General features: G+C 43.2%; 1 protein-coding gene and 1 pseudogene across 3 annotated transcripts in view; both read left to right on the top strand.

Annotated features, from left to right (window-relative positions):
• Positions 1 to 5,227, top strand: part of LOC139389663 (septin 5a) — a 33,041-nt gene extending 27,814 nt beyond the window's left edge. For all 3 annotated transcript variants that reach the window (XM_071136538.1, XM_071136539.1, XM_071136537.1), the window contains 9 exons: positions 474 to 560; positions 665 to 788; positions 1,301 to 1,435; positions 1,716 to 1,833; positions 1,976 to 2,077; positions 2,206 to 2,302; positions 2,615 to 2,750; positions 3,061 to 3,163; positions 3,373 to 5,227. In XM_071136538.1, coding sequence (XP_070992639.1) covers positions 474 to 560; positions 665 to 788; positions 1,301 to 1,435; positions 1,716 to 1,833; positions 1,976 to 2,077; positions 2,206 to 2,302; positions 2,615 to 2,750; positions 3,061 to 3,163; positions 3,373 to 3,438 — 968 coding nt within the window. In that variant the 3' untranslated portion in view covers positions 3,439 to 5,227. The remainder of the gene's footprint in view (positions 1 to 473; positions 561 to 664; positions 789 to 1,300; positions 1,436 to 1,715; positions 1,834 to 1,975; positions 2,078 to 2,205; positions 2,303 to 2,614; positions 2,751 to 3,060; positions 3,164 to 3,372) is intronic.
• An 800-nt stretch (positions 5,228 to 6,027) lies between these two features.
• LOC139389383 (platelet glycoprotein Ib beta chain-like) lies at positions 6,028 to 15,905 on the top strand (annotated as a pseudogene).
• The last annotated feature ends 675 nt before the right edge of the window (positions 15,906 to 16,580 follow it).

The following is a 16,580-nucleotide window of genomic DNA, read 5'->3' on the forward strand; positions in this document are numbered from 1 at the left end:
ATGGTAATGCACGGCTCCATGTCGAAAGGATCTGTACACAATTCCTGAAAGTGTAAAATGTCCCAGTTCTTCCATGGCCTGCATACTCACTAGACATGTCACCCATTGAGCATGACAGCGTGTTCCATTTCCTGCCAATATCCAGCAACTTTGCACATTAAAGAGGAGTGGGACAACATTTCACAGGCCACAATCAACTCTATGTGAAGGAGATTTGTCACGTTGCAAGAGGCAAATGGTGGTTACACCAGATACTGACTGGTTTTCTGATCTACGTCCCTACCTTTCTTGTTTAAGGTATCTGTGACCAACAGATGCATATCTGTATTCCCAGTCATGTGAAATCCATAGATTAGGGCCTAATGAATTTATTTCAATTGATTTCCTTATATGAACTGTAACACAGTAAAATCTTTGAAATTGTTGCTCTTATATTTTTGTTCAGTGTATGTAATATGTATATCATGTTACAGGGGAGTCTGGTATGGGTAAATCTACTCTTGTCAACAGCCTGTTCCTCACAGACCTGTACAAGGACAGGAAACTACTCAACGCTGAGGGTGAGTAACACACACATACATTAAAATGTAAACTAGAGCAATTTTAAAATGCCATCTCATTAGAGGTTCTCTTCCCTTTCTCTATCCGTCCCTCCCTCTCTCAGAGCGCATCAACCAGACAGTGGAAATCATTAAGCATACAGTGGACATTGAGGAGAAAGGAGTGAAGCTCAAATTGACCATTGTAGACACGCCAGGGTTTGGAGACGCTGTCAACAACAATGAATGGTGAGCTAAATCTCTTTGAGGCTTCTTTACAGGTGAGAACAGTGTTTCCCATTTTTATTGTAGTTCCATTGTAGTTCCAGACAAACTCACCTGATTCAACTCAATAAGGGCTTGATGATTAGTTGACAAGTTGAATCAGGTGTGCTTGTCTGGGACTACAACAAAAATGTGTGCTGTTGGGGAACTCTAGGACTGGAGTTGGGAAACACTGGGTTAGAAGATTGACCTAAAATAGGAATGATAGCGGAAATTCATCTTGTACAGTGGGGCAAAAAAGTATTTAGTCAGCCACCAATTGTGCAAGTTCTGAGTCAAGTGTAATTTTCATCATAGGTACACTTCAACTATGACAGACAAAATGAGAAAAAAAATCCAGAAGATCACATTGTAGGATTTTTTATGAATTTATTTGCAAATTATGATGAAAATTACAGGCCTCTCTCATATTTTTAAGTGGGAGAACTTGCACAATTGGTGGCTGACTAAATACTTTTTTGCCCCACTGTATATAGCTGGAAGCCGATCACAGACTACATCGACCAGCAGTTTGAGCAGTACTTCAGAGATGAGAGTGGACTGAACAGGAAGAATATACAGGACAACAGAGTCCACTGCTGCCTCTACTTCATTCCTCCGTTCGGACACGGGTAACACAAACACACACACGCACACACTCACACACACACACACACACATACATACACAGGAATGTGATAGTGTAATGACAGGTATATATAGTAATAACACATCCTGAGTATGATGACAGGAGTATACTATGTAAACAGCACCAATACAACTCAACCAGCAAACACTGTTATTACTGCCCACCTCAGTCAGAATGCACTTAGTCTCCATGAAAACTCACACGTGCATGCAGGTACACACGCACATACTCTGACCAGGCGGGGTATCTCCTCTCCCTTGCAGACTGCGTCCAGTAGATGTTGAGTTTATGAAGGCTCTCCATGAGAAAGTGAACGTGGTTCCTCTCATTGCCAAGGCTGACTGTCTCACTCCCAATGAGATCAAGAAACTCAAAGACAGGGTGAGTTCAACACAGCAGACAGACTAAAACTGCTGAAGCAGGTGTCACATTATGATTGGAAGATTGGAAGTTGCTCACCCAGCACAATGTGTGGTGCCACGTGTTTGCGCGTGTGTGTGTGTTCGTGTGTTTGTGCATGTAGGTCCGTGAGGAAATTGAGAGGTTTGGCATTAAGGTGTACCAGTTCCCAGAGTGTGACTCTGATGAGGACGAGGAGTTCAAACAACTGGACAAAGAACTGAAGGTGAGACACACAACTGGAGACCGAACATTAAGAATAGAGTCAACCAAACTCAACCATACCTTCTAACATGTCAATCTATCATGCCAAATCCTAACCTGTGTGTGTGTGCGCACGTGTTCTGTGTGTAGGAATGCTGTCCGTTAGCAGTGATTGGCAGTAACACAGTGGTTGAGGCCAGGGGCCAGAGAGTGAGAGGGAGACTCTATCCATGGGGTATTGTGGAAGGTGGGTGACAACACAGATCAATATTACTTAGGGCTTTGACTCTTTAAGTTGCATGGTGAACATTCCTCACATATTATTACAATTTTTGAAAGAAAAATGACTGAAACTCAAACTATGAAAAACAACCTCTATCTACCCTTATGTCTCAACCAATGCATTATGATTAGGCTCAGTTTTCTTGCTCAGAAAACGCCCTGTTCCTAATAGGATACAGTGCATCACTGCTGGTGGATACAACAGAGAGGAATGTTTTATCTAAGCAAATCATGTCAGTGTAAAATGACCCAGTCTTTCTGTCTGTTTGTGTTTCAGTGGAGAACCAGTCTCACTGTGACTTTGTGAAGCTGAGGAACATGTTGATTCGCTCTCACATGCATGACCTCAAAGACGTGACATGTGATGTGCACTATGAGAACTACAGAGCCCAGTGTATACAGGACATGACCAGGTATGTGCGTCTGTGTGTATACTGTAGAGCAGGGTTTCCCAAACTCGGTCCCGGGGCCCCCCCTGGGTGCACATTTTGTTTTTTGCCCTAGCATTATACAGTAACTTTAAATAATCAAAGCTAGGGCAAAGCCAGAATGTACACCCAGAGGGGGCCTCAGGAACGAGTTTGGGAAACCCTGTTGTAGAGGTCAGACAGAGTGCAAGACCGAAAGTATGAGGTGCTTGGTTTATAGTTTATATCTGAAGTCTTTATTAATATTGCCCTTGTGTGAGTCAGTATTCATGTTCCTTATGTTTTTTTCCCTTAGTAAACTGACGCACGACAACCGCATGGAAAGCCCGATCCCCATCCTGCCCCTATCCCCCCCAGATGTGGAGACAGACAGACTCATCAAGATGAAAGATGAAGAGGTAAACTGCTATGTCATCATGGGTAACATCACCTATACAGGATAGTCTCCTGTTTATAGAGAGATCCTAGAAAGGACAAAAATGGCATTACCCCTCGTACTCTCTCTCTACCTCCTCTCTAACTTCTCACTTTCTCTGTCTCTCTGTGTCTTTCTCGCACACTTTCTCTCTATCCCACCCCCCTTCTTTCTCTCTCTCTCTCTCTGCAGTTGGCGAGGATGCAAGAGATGCTAAATAAGATGCAGCAGCAGATCCATGATGGGAAGGACCAGTGAGCTACAGCCCCATCTGCTGGCAACTGAACTACAACCACAACTTCAGACATGTTACTTACATACCAACTAAAATGTAATCAGGGGTGAAAGTATATTTAAAGAGGACCTCCTATGCGTGCACGTGCACGCCATTTTGTTATGGGCCTAATAATATAATTAGTTATAGAATCCCTATTAATTTAATAGGATCTCTGTGACCTAATAGTAAAGATTACTGTTAACTTTTAAAATGTATTGGCCTACTTATTAATGTATCATAAACACAACCAGTCATAATGTTTTCATCTGATTGTCAAACAATTACTCCAATAGGCTTCCCGCGCACATTATTCGACTCTAAAATAATTCCCGCATCCTTGCACTGTGCACCTGCCATTTGATAAATGCTAAGAGACATCAGTTGCAAAACACCAAAACGTTTAGTGAATGACATTCTGTGATGGTCATTCACTAGGCCTACAAAAGTCTTGTAACCTGAATTGATGCGTCCTCTGCTGTCCACGCCCGTCTCGGCCACTTATCTCTGCCTTGGCAAAATGTATGTGTTATTGTCGAACCACGCTGCATTTTCGAGCGTAACCCAATCGTTTTTGTCTGTTCGCTCATTCTTCATGCGGTAATGATAAGTAATAGTATATAAGCCTACAGTTTTCTTGGAATCACTATGTTTTAATTATTGTGACAGGCTCATGCTTTACCGGTACAGTGTACCCCCACTATTTATTTTGCTGGTACGCCGTACAGGACCTGCTTACTTTCACCCCTGGATATAATCAGCACTGTGTTGGGGGAAAACAGTAGCTGCATGTTCATTGGTCATTTGTTTGTTGGTGCTTGCATATTTGGTCTGTCCTGCAACGAGAAATGTGGTGTTTTTACTGTATCTTGTGTCCATTTGAACCCCATTAATATTATTGACGGTCCTAGTAACATATGACATAACATAAACATGTCATATAAATGACCTGTTAAATGTATCCAATTTATAAATATGGTGAATACTTTTGGGATATTCTGTCAGGTGATGAAGACGCATTACAAAATGTTTTGTAAAACAGCGATATTACTGATGTTAAAGTTTGAATCCTTGTTGATGTTGAACGCGTGTGAGTGTGTGTGCCTGCGTGTTTCCATATGTATCACCCTCTATTACGAGAACCTTGTTCTGCTTTGAAACTGTGAGAATTTGCTTTCCCTTTCTTAGTGGCATTTCTTGTATGTTCTAGCTACAGACTAATGAACAATAGGCTACCTAAGAATCTGAACATAAATGTAACATTAACTTTTTACTGCTGGTCTCTACTTCGACTTGTTGAGAAGTTGAGAAGACCTTTCTCATGTTTTGGTGCTTGTGAATTAGATTGAACATGTCTCTAGCGCCAGTTGCTTACCTTACAGTGAATTGAGCCCCTCTGACATACAGTACATAGCAAATGAAAAAGTAGGGACAGAACAGTAAGGGGTGCATGAGCAAGCATGCCGAAGTTACTCAAATCTGCTTACAGCTGGATTTCCACTCTCTCATATGATGCAATGTGTTTGTTCTGAAATGCATTATGACCTATGCCACAGTACCACTATGGGATGGGAAAAAGAGGCCACATTTTAAGAGGAGCTACTGTATATGCTTCTGTCCAATATGGCATATCTGTGTGTGTGTGAAGTTTATGCTGCCTTCTGGCTGTGTCATACAGGATGGTGATTGTGGCTTTTTATAGTGCTAGCGCTCAGAGGTCGTGGTGGAACTACTGACCAGGTTATGAGGACGAATAAACAGTCTTGATTCATATCAGTGTTTCTTCATTATATCTTCATCTGAAAAAAATTATATAAATAGCCTATTGTTTCTAGTACGATCTTACTGACACTAATATTTCTACAAGGAAGGTCTTGACTGGTTCTCAAATGACGCCCTATCCCTTATAATATATTGCGTTACTTTTGACCAGAGCCTTAGGGCAGTAAGGGCACTAAATAGGGAATAGGGTACCATTTGAGACACAGCCCCTGAGACATCCTGTAGGCCCCATGCAGGCAGGCCTGTGTGGGGGAAGTCAGGCTACTGTAGCTGAATAAAGTGCTGAGTCACAACGTATCTCCTTGGACCTCACTTCCCCTCTGGCCCACAGTCAGATCCATCACTAACCGAACTGACTGTTTGGAGCTGAATGATGAGGGCTTTGCTGCAGCTATAGTATAGTTACTGTAGACGGTGAACCTACGAGCCGTTGTGGGGAAAGTTTATCCTGGGTTGCACCCAGAGAAGTAGGAAGCTTAGCTGCTAAGCTAGTGTACTGTGGTCTGTCACATACAGTATGGTAAAATACTGTTGATCTGTGGATAGTTTGTAGAGATGTATCAATAGGGGCCAGTAGTGTTAGTATTAACTGTATCCATAAACCCCCCTGAAGCTTAAATAAGGCTTCCCTGACAGGAGCCTCTATGGCAGTGATAAGGAGTAAAATGCTGCTGACATTAAATAAATATACTCTTCCTGTGTCCAATCAGTAGTGTGTGTCAACCATATGTGAGTGTCAGGGTGCTTTATCAGTGCAGGCCAGCTTGGACTTTTATACACTCTCATGCCTCTGAGTGATGAGTTGCAAACCACTCCTGCTATGAACACATGCAACAGCTACGACCACACACTCCTGCTACGACCACACACAACAGGGAAGGTAAGGCACCCTCTCCTGACCATAACAAGACCATAACACCTTTCACTATGACTGTAACCTAATTAACTGTTTGATTAGGCTTTCTCTGTGTATGATATCACAAGCATGATAAATATGTGTACGCAACCAATCAAATTTGATTTGAGAGAATGGTCTAAGATGTCAGAAAAACCTGTCAAAGATAAATTCCAGTGGTAGTTATAAAAATGTCTGACAACTGTTTCCTCTTTAGAAAACAACTACTATGGAGTATAACTGAATTGTTATTAAGATCAAAGGTTAGATATAATTTTCAAATCCTCATATACACTCCATGACCAAAAGGATCGTCGAACATCTCATTCCAAAATGATCTGCATTAATATGGAGTTGGTCCCCCGTTGCTTCTATAACAGCCTCCACTCTTCTGGGAAGGCTTTCCACTAGATGTTGGAACATTGCTGCGGGGACTTGCTTCCGTTCAGCCACAAGAGCATTAGTGAGGTCGGCACTAATGTTGGGCGACTAGGCCTGGCTTGCAGTTGGCATTCCAATTTGTATTTTTATTTATTTTACCTTTATTTAACCCGGTAGGCTAGTTAAGAACAAGTTCTCATTTACAACTGCGGCCTGGCCAAGATAAAGCACAGCAGTTCGACACAAACAACAACATAGAGTTACACATGGAATAAACAAACATACAGTCAATAATACAGTAGAAAAAGTCTATATACAGTGCCTTGCGAAAGTATTCGGCCCCCTTGAACTTTGCGACCTTTTGCCACATTTCAGGCTTCAAACATAAAGATATAAAACTGTATTTTTTTGTGAAGAATCAACAACAAGTGGGACACAATCATGAAGTGGAACGACATTTATTGGATATTTCAAACTTTTTTAACAAATCAAAAACTGAAAAATTGGGCGTGCAAAATTATTCAGCCCCTTTACTTTCAGTGCAGCAAACTCTCTCCAGAAGTTCAGTGAGGATCTCTGAATGATCCAATGTTGACCTAAATGACTAATGATGATAAATACAATCCACCTGTGTGTAATCAACTCTCCGTATAAATGCACCTGCACTGTGATAGTCTCAGAGGTCCGTTAAAAGCGCAGAGAGCATCATGAAGAACAATGGAACACACCAGGCAGGTCCGAGATACTGTTGTGAAGAAGTTTAAAGCCGGATTTGGATACAAAAAGATTTCCCAAGCTTTAAACATCCCAAGGAGCACTGTGCAAGCGATAATATTGAAATGGAAGGAGTATCAGACCACTGCAAATCTACCAAGACCTGGCCGTCCCTCTAAACTTTCAGCTCATACAAGGAGAAGACAGATCAGAGATGCAGCCAAGAGGCCCATGATCACTCTGGATGAACTGCAGAGATCTACAGCTGAGGTGGGAGACTCTGTCCATAGGACAACAATCAGTCGTATATTGCACAAATCTGGCCTTTATGGAAGAGTAGCAAGAAGAAAGCCATTTCTTAAAGATATCCATAAAAAGTGTCATTTAAAGTTTGCCACAAGCCACTTGGGAGACACACCAAACATGTGGAAGAAGGTGCTCTGGTCAGATGAAACCAAAATTGAACTTTTTGGCAACAATGCAAAACGTTATGTTTGGCGTAAAAGCAACACAGCTGAACACACCATCCCCACTGTCAAACATGGTGGTGGCAGCATCATGGTTTGGGCCTGCTTTTCTTCAGCAGGGACAGGGAAGATGGTTAAAATTGATGGGAAGATGGATGGAGCCAAATACAGGACCATTCTGGAAGAAAACCTGATGGAGTCTGCAAAAGACCTGAGACTGGGACGGAGATTTGTCTTCCAACAAGACAATGATCCAAAACATAAAGCAAAATCTACAATGGAATGGTTCAAAAATAAACATATCCAGGTGTTAGAATGGCCAAGTCAAAGTCCAGACCTGAATCCAATCGAGAATCTGTGGAAAGAACTGAAAACTGCTGTTCACAAATGCTCTCCATCCAACCTCACTGAGCTCGAGCTGTTTTGCAAGGAGGAATGAGAAAAAATGTCAGTCTCTCGATGTGCAAAACTGATAGAGACATACCCCAAGCGACTTACAGCTGTAATCGCAGCAAAAGGTGGCGCTACAAAGTATTAACTTAAGGGGGCTGAATAATTTTGCACGCCCAATTTTTCAGTTTTTGATTTGTTAAAAAAGTTTGAAATATTCAATAAATGTCGTTCCACTTCATGATTGTGTCCCACTTGTTGTTGATTCTTCACAAAAAAATACAGTTTTATATCTTTATGTTTGAAGCCTGAAATGTGGCAAAAGGTCGCAAAGTTCAAGGGGGCCGAATACTTTCGCAAGGCACTGTACAGTGTGTTAATTAAACACTGGATTGATTGAGGTGCAGAAGATGAATGTGCAAGTAGAGATACTGGGGTGCAAAGGGGGAGGATAAATAAATACATTCAGTAAGGGGATGAGGTAGTTGGATGGGCTATTTACAGATGGGCTATGTACAGGTGCAGTGATCTGTGAGCTGCTCTGACAGCTGGTGCTTAAAGCTAGTGAGGGAAATATGAGTCTCCAGCTTCAGTGATTTTTGCAGGTCGTTCCAGTCATTGGCAGCAGAGAACTGGAAGGAAAGGCGACCAAAGGTGGAATTGAGATATACCTGCTGGAGCGCATGGTACGGGTGGGTGCTGCTATGGTGACCAGTGAGGTTAGATAAGGCGGGACTACCTAGCAAAGACTTGTAGATGACCTGGAGCCAGTGGGTTTGGCAATGAGTATGAAGCGAGGGCCAGCCAACAAGAGCGTACAGGTCGCAGTGGTGGGTAGTATATGGGGCTTTGATGACAAAACGAATGGCACTGTGATAGACTGCGTCCAATTTGTTGAGTAGTGTTGGAGGCTATTTTGTAAATGACATCGCCGAAGTCGAGGATCGGAAGGATGTTCAGTTTTACAAGGGTATGTTTGGCAGCATGAGTGAAGGATGCTTTGTTTTGAAATAGGAAGCCGATTCTAGATTTAATTTTGGATTGTAGATGCTTAATGTGAGTCTGGAAGGAGATTTTACAGTCTAACCAGACACCTAGGTATTGGTAGTTGTCCACATATTCTAAGTCAGAACCGTTGCTGGACAGGCGGATAGGTGCAGGCAGCGATCGGTTGAAGAGCTTGCATTTAGTTTTACTTGCATTTAAGAGCAGTTGGAGGCCATGGAAGGAGAATTGTACGGCATTGAAGCTCGTCTGGAGGTTAGTTAACACAGTGTCCAAAGAAAGGCCAGAAGTATACAGAATGGTGTCGTCTGCGTAGAGGTGGATCAGAGAATCATCAGCAACAAGAGCGACATCTGACAACAGGCACACTGAACTCTATCAGAGAAGTAGGAGGTGAACCAGGCGAGGCAGTCATTTGAGAAACCAAGACTGTTGAGTCTGCCAATAAGAATGTGGTGATTGACAGAGTCGAAAGCCTTGGCCAGGTCGATGAACACGGCTGCACAGTAATGTATCTTATCGATGGCGGTTATGATATCGTTTAGGACCTTGAGCGTGGCTGAAGTGCACCCATGACCAGCTTTGAAACCAGATTGCATAGTGGAGAAGGTACGGTGAGATTCGAAATGGTGAGTAATCTGTTTGTTAACTTGGCTTTCGTAGACCTTATAAAGGCAGGATAGCATAGATATAGGTCTGTAGCAATTTGGGTCTAGAGTGTCTCCCCCTTTGAAGAGGGGGATGATCGAGGCAGCTTTCCAATCTTTGGGAATCTCAGACGATACGAAAGAGGTTGAACAGGCTAGTAATAGGGGTTGCAACAATTTCGGCAGATTATTTTAGAAAGAGAGGGTCCAGATTGTCTAGCCCGGCTGATTTGTAGGGGTCCAGAGTTTGCAGCTCTTTCAGAACATCAGCTATCTGGATTTGGGTGAAGGAGGCTTGGGCGAGTTGTTGTGGGGGGTGCAGGGCAGTTGACCGGGGTAGGGGTAGCCAGGTGGAAAGCATGGCCAGCCATAGAAAAATGCTGATTGAAATTGTCAATTGGATTTATCGGTGGTGACAGTGTTTCCTAGTCTCAGTGCAGTGGGCAGCTGGGAGGAGGTGCTCTCATTCTCCATGGACTTTATAGTGTCCCAGAACTTTTTTGAGTTTGTGCTACAGGATGCAAATTTCTGTTTGAAAAAGCTAGCCTTAGCTTTCCTCACTGCCTGTGTATATTGGTTCCTAACTTCCCTGAACAGTTGCATATCACGGGGGATATTCGATGCTAATGCAGTACGCCACAGAATGTTTTTGTGCTGGTCAATGGCAGTCAGGTCTGGAGTGAACCAAGGGATATATCTGTTCCTGGATGGGGCCTGCTTATTTAAGATGGTGAGGAAGGCACTTTTAAAGAATAACTAGGCATCCTCTACTGAAGGGATGAGGTCAATATCCTTCCTGGATACCCGGGCCATTTCGATTAGAAAGGCCTGCTCGCTGAAGTGTTTTAGGGAGCGTTTGACAGTGATGAGGGGTGGTCGTTTGACCGCAGACCCATTACGGATGCAGGCAATGATCACTGAGATCTTGGTTGAAAACAGCAGAGGTGTAGTTGAAGTGCAAGTTGGTTAGGATGATATCTATGAAGGTGCCCGTGTTTACGGATTTGGGGTTCTACCTGGTAGGTTCATTGTGTTCTACCTGGTAGGTTCATTGTGTGAGATTGACGGTATCAAGCTTAGATTGTAGGATGGCCGGGGTGTTAAGCATGTCCCAGTTTAGGTCTGCTAGCAGCACGAGCTCTGAAGATAGATGGGGGGCAATCAATTCACATATGAAGTCCAGGGCACAGCTGGGGGCAGAGGGTGGTCTATGGCAAGCGGCAACGGTAAGAGACTTGTTTCTGGAAAGGTGGATTTTTTAAAGTAGAAGCTTGAATTGTTTGGGTACAGACCTGGAATGTAAGACAGAACTCTGCAGGCTATATCTGCAGTAGATTGCAACTCCACCACCTTTGGCAGTTCTATCTCGTTGGAAAATGTTATAGTTAGGGATGGACATTTCAGAGTTTTTGGTGGTCTTCCTAAGCCAGGATTCAGACACGGCTAAAACATCTGAGTTGGCAGAGTCTGATAAAGCAGTGAATAAAACAAACTTAGGGAGGGGGCTTCTAATGTTAACATTCATGAAACCAAGGTTTTTACGGTTACAGAAGTCACCAAATGAGAGCACCTGGGGAATAGGAGTGGAGCAAGGCACTGCAGGTCCTGGATTAACCTCTACATCACCAGAGGAACAGAAGAGGAGTAGGATAAGGGTACGGCTAAAGGCTAAAGGCTATAAGAACTGGTTGTCTAGTACATTCGGAACAGAGAGTAAAAGGAGCAGGTTTCTGGGCGCGATAGAATAGATTCAAGGCATAATGTACAGACAAAGGTATGGTAGGATGTAAATACATTGGAGGTAAACCTAGGCATTCAGTGATGATGAGAGAGATATTGTCTCTAGACACATTTAAACCAGGTGATGTCACTGTATGTGTGGGAGGTGGAACAAATTGGTTGGCTAAGGCATATTGAGCAGGGCTAGAGCCTCTACAGTGAAATAAGATAATAACCACTAACCAGAACAGCAATGGACAAGGCATATTGACATTAGGGAGAGGCATGCGTAGCCAAGTGATCATAGGGGTCCAGTGAGTAGATTAGGCTAGCTGGAGACAAGGCGATTCAGAGAGCTAGCAGGCCGGGGCTAGCAAGCTAGCAGAAGGGCCTTAGAGGAACATCGCGATGGAGGAAGTCTGTTATAGCCTCCTCGTGCGGTTACTTCGGGTATACCAGTCGTGGTGTATTAGTAGGGTTTCATCCCTAAGGTGTTCAATGGGGTTGAGGTCAGGGCTCTGTGCAGGCCAGTCAAATTCTTCCACACCAATCTCGACAAACCATTTCTGTATGGACCTCGCTTTGTGCACAGGGGCATTGTCATGCTGAAACAGGAAAGGGCCTTCCCCAAACTGTTGCCACAAAGTTGGGAGCACAGAATCGTCTAGAATGTAATTTTTATTGTGTAGCATTAATATTTGCCTTCACTGGAACTAAAGGGCCTAGCCCGAACCATGAAAAACAGCCCCAGACCATTATTCCTCCTCCACCAAACTTTAAAGTTGGCACTATGCATTTGGACAGGTAGCTCCTCCTGGCACCCGTCAAACCCAGATTCGTCCATCGGACTGCCAGATCGTTTCCATTGCTCCAGAGTGCGATGGCAGCGAGCTTTACACCACTCCAGCATTGCATATATCCATAATAATAATATTGTTGCATGATTTCGCCTGGATCAGGAAAGTTGATATCTAGTTCGCTGACAGCATTCTCTGCACAGCAGCAAGATCGAATTTCAAAAGTGAAACATTGTTTCTTGATGTCTGACAGGCAGACAGCAAGGTTTATACAAACCATCACTGTTGGAAATCAAATGCTAGCCCATAAGCAAGAGGAAATCAAATGCTAGCCCAGAAGCAAGAGGAAATCAAATGCTAGCCCAGAAGCAAGAGGAAATGAAATGCTAGCCCAGAAGCAAAAGGAAATTAAATGCTAGCCCAGAAGCAAGAGGAAATGAAATGCTAGCCCAGAAGCAAAAGGAAATCAAATGCTAGCCCAGAAGCAAGAGGAAATGAAATGCTAGCCCAGAAGCAAGAAGAAATGAAATGCTAGCCCAGAAGCAAAAGGAAATTAAATGCTAGCCCAGAAGCAAGAGGAAATGAAATGCTAGCCCAGAAGCAAGAGGAAATGAAATGCTAGCCCAGAAGCAAGAGGAAATTAAATGCTAGCCCAGAAGCAAGAGGAAATTAAATGCTAGCCCAGAAGCAAGAGGAAATGAAATGCTAGCCCAGAAGCAAGAGGAAATGAAATGCTAGCCCAGAAGCAAGAGGAAATTAAATGCTAGCCCAGAAGCAAGAGGAAATGAAATGCTAGCCCAGAAGCAAGAGGAAATTAAATGCTAGCCCAGAAGCAAGAGGAAATTAAATGCTAGCCCAGAACAAGGGTAATCAAATGCTAGCCCAGAAGCAAGAGGAAATCAAATGTTAGCCCAGAAGCAAGAAGAAATCAAATGCTAGCCCAGAAGCAAGAGGAATTAATGGATTAATAAATGTCTTAGCGTTTATAACATTGGGCGCGAGTCAGAGATAGAATGTTGGTCCAAATTGTCCGTTAGCTCGGGGCTTTGGAGTACAAGTGTGTGAATCCTTCAGTGGTGGAAAAAGTATCCAATCATCATAATTACTAAAGTATATTTAAAACCAAATACTTTTAGACTTTTACTGGGTGACTTTCACTTTTACTCAAGTATTAAAAGTAAATGTAATTGCTAAAATATACTTAAGTATCAAAAGTAAAGGTATTAATAATTTCAAATTCCTTATATTAAGCAAACCAGAAAACACAATTTGTGTGTTTTATAAACTTACAGATAGCCAGGGGTACACTCCAACACTCAAGACATAATTTACTAACAAAGCATTTGTGTTTAGTGAGTCCGCCAGATCAGAGGCAGTAGGGATGACCAGGGATGTTCTCTTGATAAGTGTGTGAATTGGACCATTTTCCTGTCCTGTTAAGCATTCAAAATGTAAGGAGCGCATTTGGATATCAGGGGAAATATACACTGTATGGAGTAAAAAGTACATTTCTCTTAGGGAATGAATGTATTGAAGTTAAAGTAAAAGTAGTCAAAAATATAAATAGTAAAGTAATGTACAGATACCTCCAAAAACAACGTACGTGGTACTATAAAGTATTTTTACTTAAGTACTTTACACCAGCGGAATCCTTAGCCCAGGGCTAATGCTTAGCCCAGGTTAACAAATGTTTGTGTGAACACTGGCTAAGCTAGCCGGGTCATTCATACAATGCGGTGCCTTTTGTGGACCTCATAACTCCAGAAAAAAAGGCACATATTTTTGGGGTGGTGCATTTTCCCAACTTGTTAGGTGCATAAACCCAACAGGGTGGAACCTAACAGGCTGGACATTTGAAGCCCAAATTAGCCATAGTGAGTGAACAACGAACAAAAGGGATATCAGTCACACATAAAAATATCAAATAAAATAATAATAAATACAATAATTATGAAAAAATACTTTTATCAGAGAGAACTAGGACTACAAAATAATGAAGTAAGATTGTAGTTTAAGGCTTATATTTCTTGTGGAAGTTGATGAATAACACCCAGGAACAAAGCAAAAACGCTATCCATTGAAAAAAAAGTGTTCAATATCCATATTTTTGTGTTCTTGAGGTAAAGGACATCTGACCTTATATTTAAAGCATTTTGGAATCCACATTTAAAAAATAATAATAATTGTACCCCTTTTTCTCCCCAATTCCGTGGTATCCAATTGTTTAGTAGCTACTATCTTGTCTCATCGCTACAACTCCCGTACGGGCTCGGGAGAGACGAAGGTTGAAAGTCATGCGTCCTCCGGTACACAACCCAACCAAGCCCTACTGCTTAGCGCACATCCAGAGTCTCTGGTGGCACAGCTGGCGCTGCAGTACAGCGCCCTTAACCACTGCGCCACCCAGGAGGCCTGGAATCCACATTTAACACTAAATAAGAAGTGATATTTCCTGTGGACAGAAAAGGGTACCACAGTGTAGGAATGACCCCGCACAGGGCCAGTCTAGCCTTGTGCTAAGAACAATGCAGTGTGAAAAGGCATTTTGGGTTGCTATCTCCCTTGCTTGGAATGATACATATTCTATTTTAATGACTAATTTCACACTCACACTAAAATTATATCTGCATCCCTCACATGGCAGAGACATCCACAGACATGAGTTGGTATTGTTTCTCCTCCACCCTTCCAGTATGACATATGTCTCCCTACCTCTCTCTCTCTCTCTCTCTCCATCCTTTCACCCTCCCTCCCTCTCCAGAGTTGGCAGTGATGATGAGGGGGTTCCTGCCATGTGTGACCCAACTCCTGGGTCTGCTCCTCCTCTTGCTGACCCCAGGGAGGGTTGAAGGGTCATCAGGCTGTCCCTTGTCCTGCTCCTGTCATGGTGGTCAGGTAGACTGCAGCAGCCGCACCCTCACCACCTCCTCTTTACCCTCCCACTTCCCTCCTGCCAGCATCGAGCTCCGTCTCCACGACAACCAGCTGACCACGCTCCCCAACGGCCTGCTGGACTCCCTTTCCTCCCTCCGCTCTGTCTCTCTCCATGGCAACCCCTGGGCGTGTGATTGCGGCGTGCTCTACCTGCGTTCCTGGCTGCTCAAACAGCCTGTCGACTACGTGGGACACAGCAATGTCACTTGCAGTTCCCCTCCCGGCCTGCGGGGAAGGCTGGTGGTCTACCTGGCTGAGGAGGAGGTTTTGGAGTCCTGTCACTACTGGTACTGTGACCTGGCACTGGCCTCCCAGGTCTTTCTGTTTGTGTTTGTGGCGGTGCAGGTGGGGCTGCTGGGTGCCATGGTCGTGTTCCTGAGGAGGTTTGAAAGGCTGTCCCGTGAGGCACGAAGGACCACAGAGGAGAGCTTTGCTGGGGGGGTAGGGGCTTATGAGTAATAGTGATTATGAGCCCCTGAAGGCCAGCAGCATCTGAAGAGGGGAGGGAGGGGCCAGGTAGGCAAGGAGGGAGAAGAGGGAGAGGAAACAGCGAAAGGCAGAATAGAGAGAGAACCTTAAAGGGGTCAAGCTGGTGAGCTTGAAAGGGGACTCACAGGACAAGAAACATGGGCAAATACAAGTGGTTATGCATTTATTTTCTGAGGATTCTTTCAATATGTTTCATTGCTTGCATCACTCAATAAAGCTGTTAAAATAATACATCAAGCTTTGAATACATTGCAGATAGAGATAACATTTAATTTACAATAATACTGTATTGTGTTATCATTTCTTAAATGGGTGTATTTTTAAAGGTTTGGGATGTACATTACCAGTCAAAAGTTTAGACACACCTACTACTCAAGGGTTATTCTTTATTTGTACTATTTTATACATTGTAGAATAATAGTGAAGACATGGAAACTATGAAATAACACATTTGGAATCATGTAGTAAGCAAAAAAGTGTTAAACAAATACAAATGTATTTTATATTTGATATTCTTCAAAGTAGCCACCCTTTGCCTTAATGGCAGCTTTCTTCACGTTTGGCATTATCTCAACCAGCTTCAGTTTTTTTTATTCGACGGCTCGCCATTAAAGCTAGTTAAAAGAGTAAAATTATCCTTTTTCAGCATGAATGGAGGATGCTTTGTGTAGGACCCAGTCCACGGACGACACAGAGTTGGTACTGTCTTTGGTATTACTACTAGGCACATCAACCCTAGACGACAGTGCAGATCTGGCGCCCGCTATCGTCTGCCTAGGCTACTTTAGACCTAGGCTATTCCATACACTTCCACACAGAACCGTTTAGCACATCACCATACACATGTGTCATATTAGCTATTGTACGTCTGTTTCATCGAATACAAATGCGTTATTCACTGGAACG

This window comes from Oncorhynchus clarkii, chromosome 30 (assembly GCF_045791955.1).
Source record: "Oncorhynchus clarkii lewisi isolate Uvic-CL-2024 chromosome 30, UVic_Ocla_1.0, whole genome shotgun sequence".
In the NCBI taxonomy this organism is placed as follows: Eukaryota; Metazoa; Chordata; class Actinopteri; order Salmoniformes; family Salmonidae; genus Oncorhynchus; species Oncorhynchus clarkii.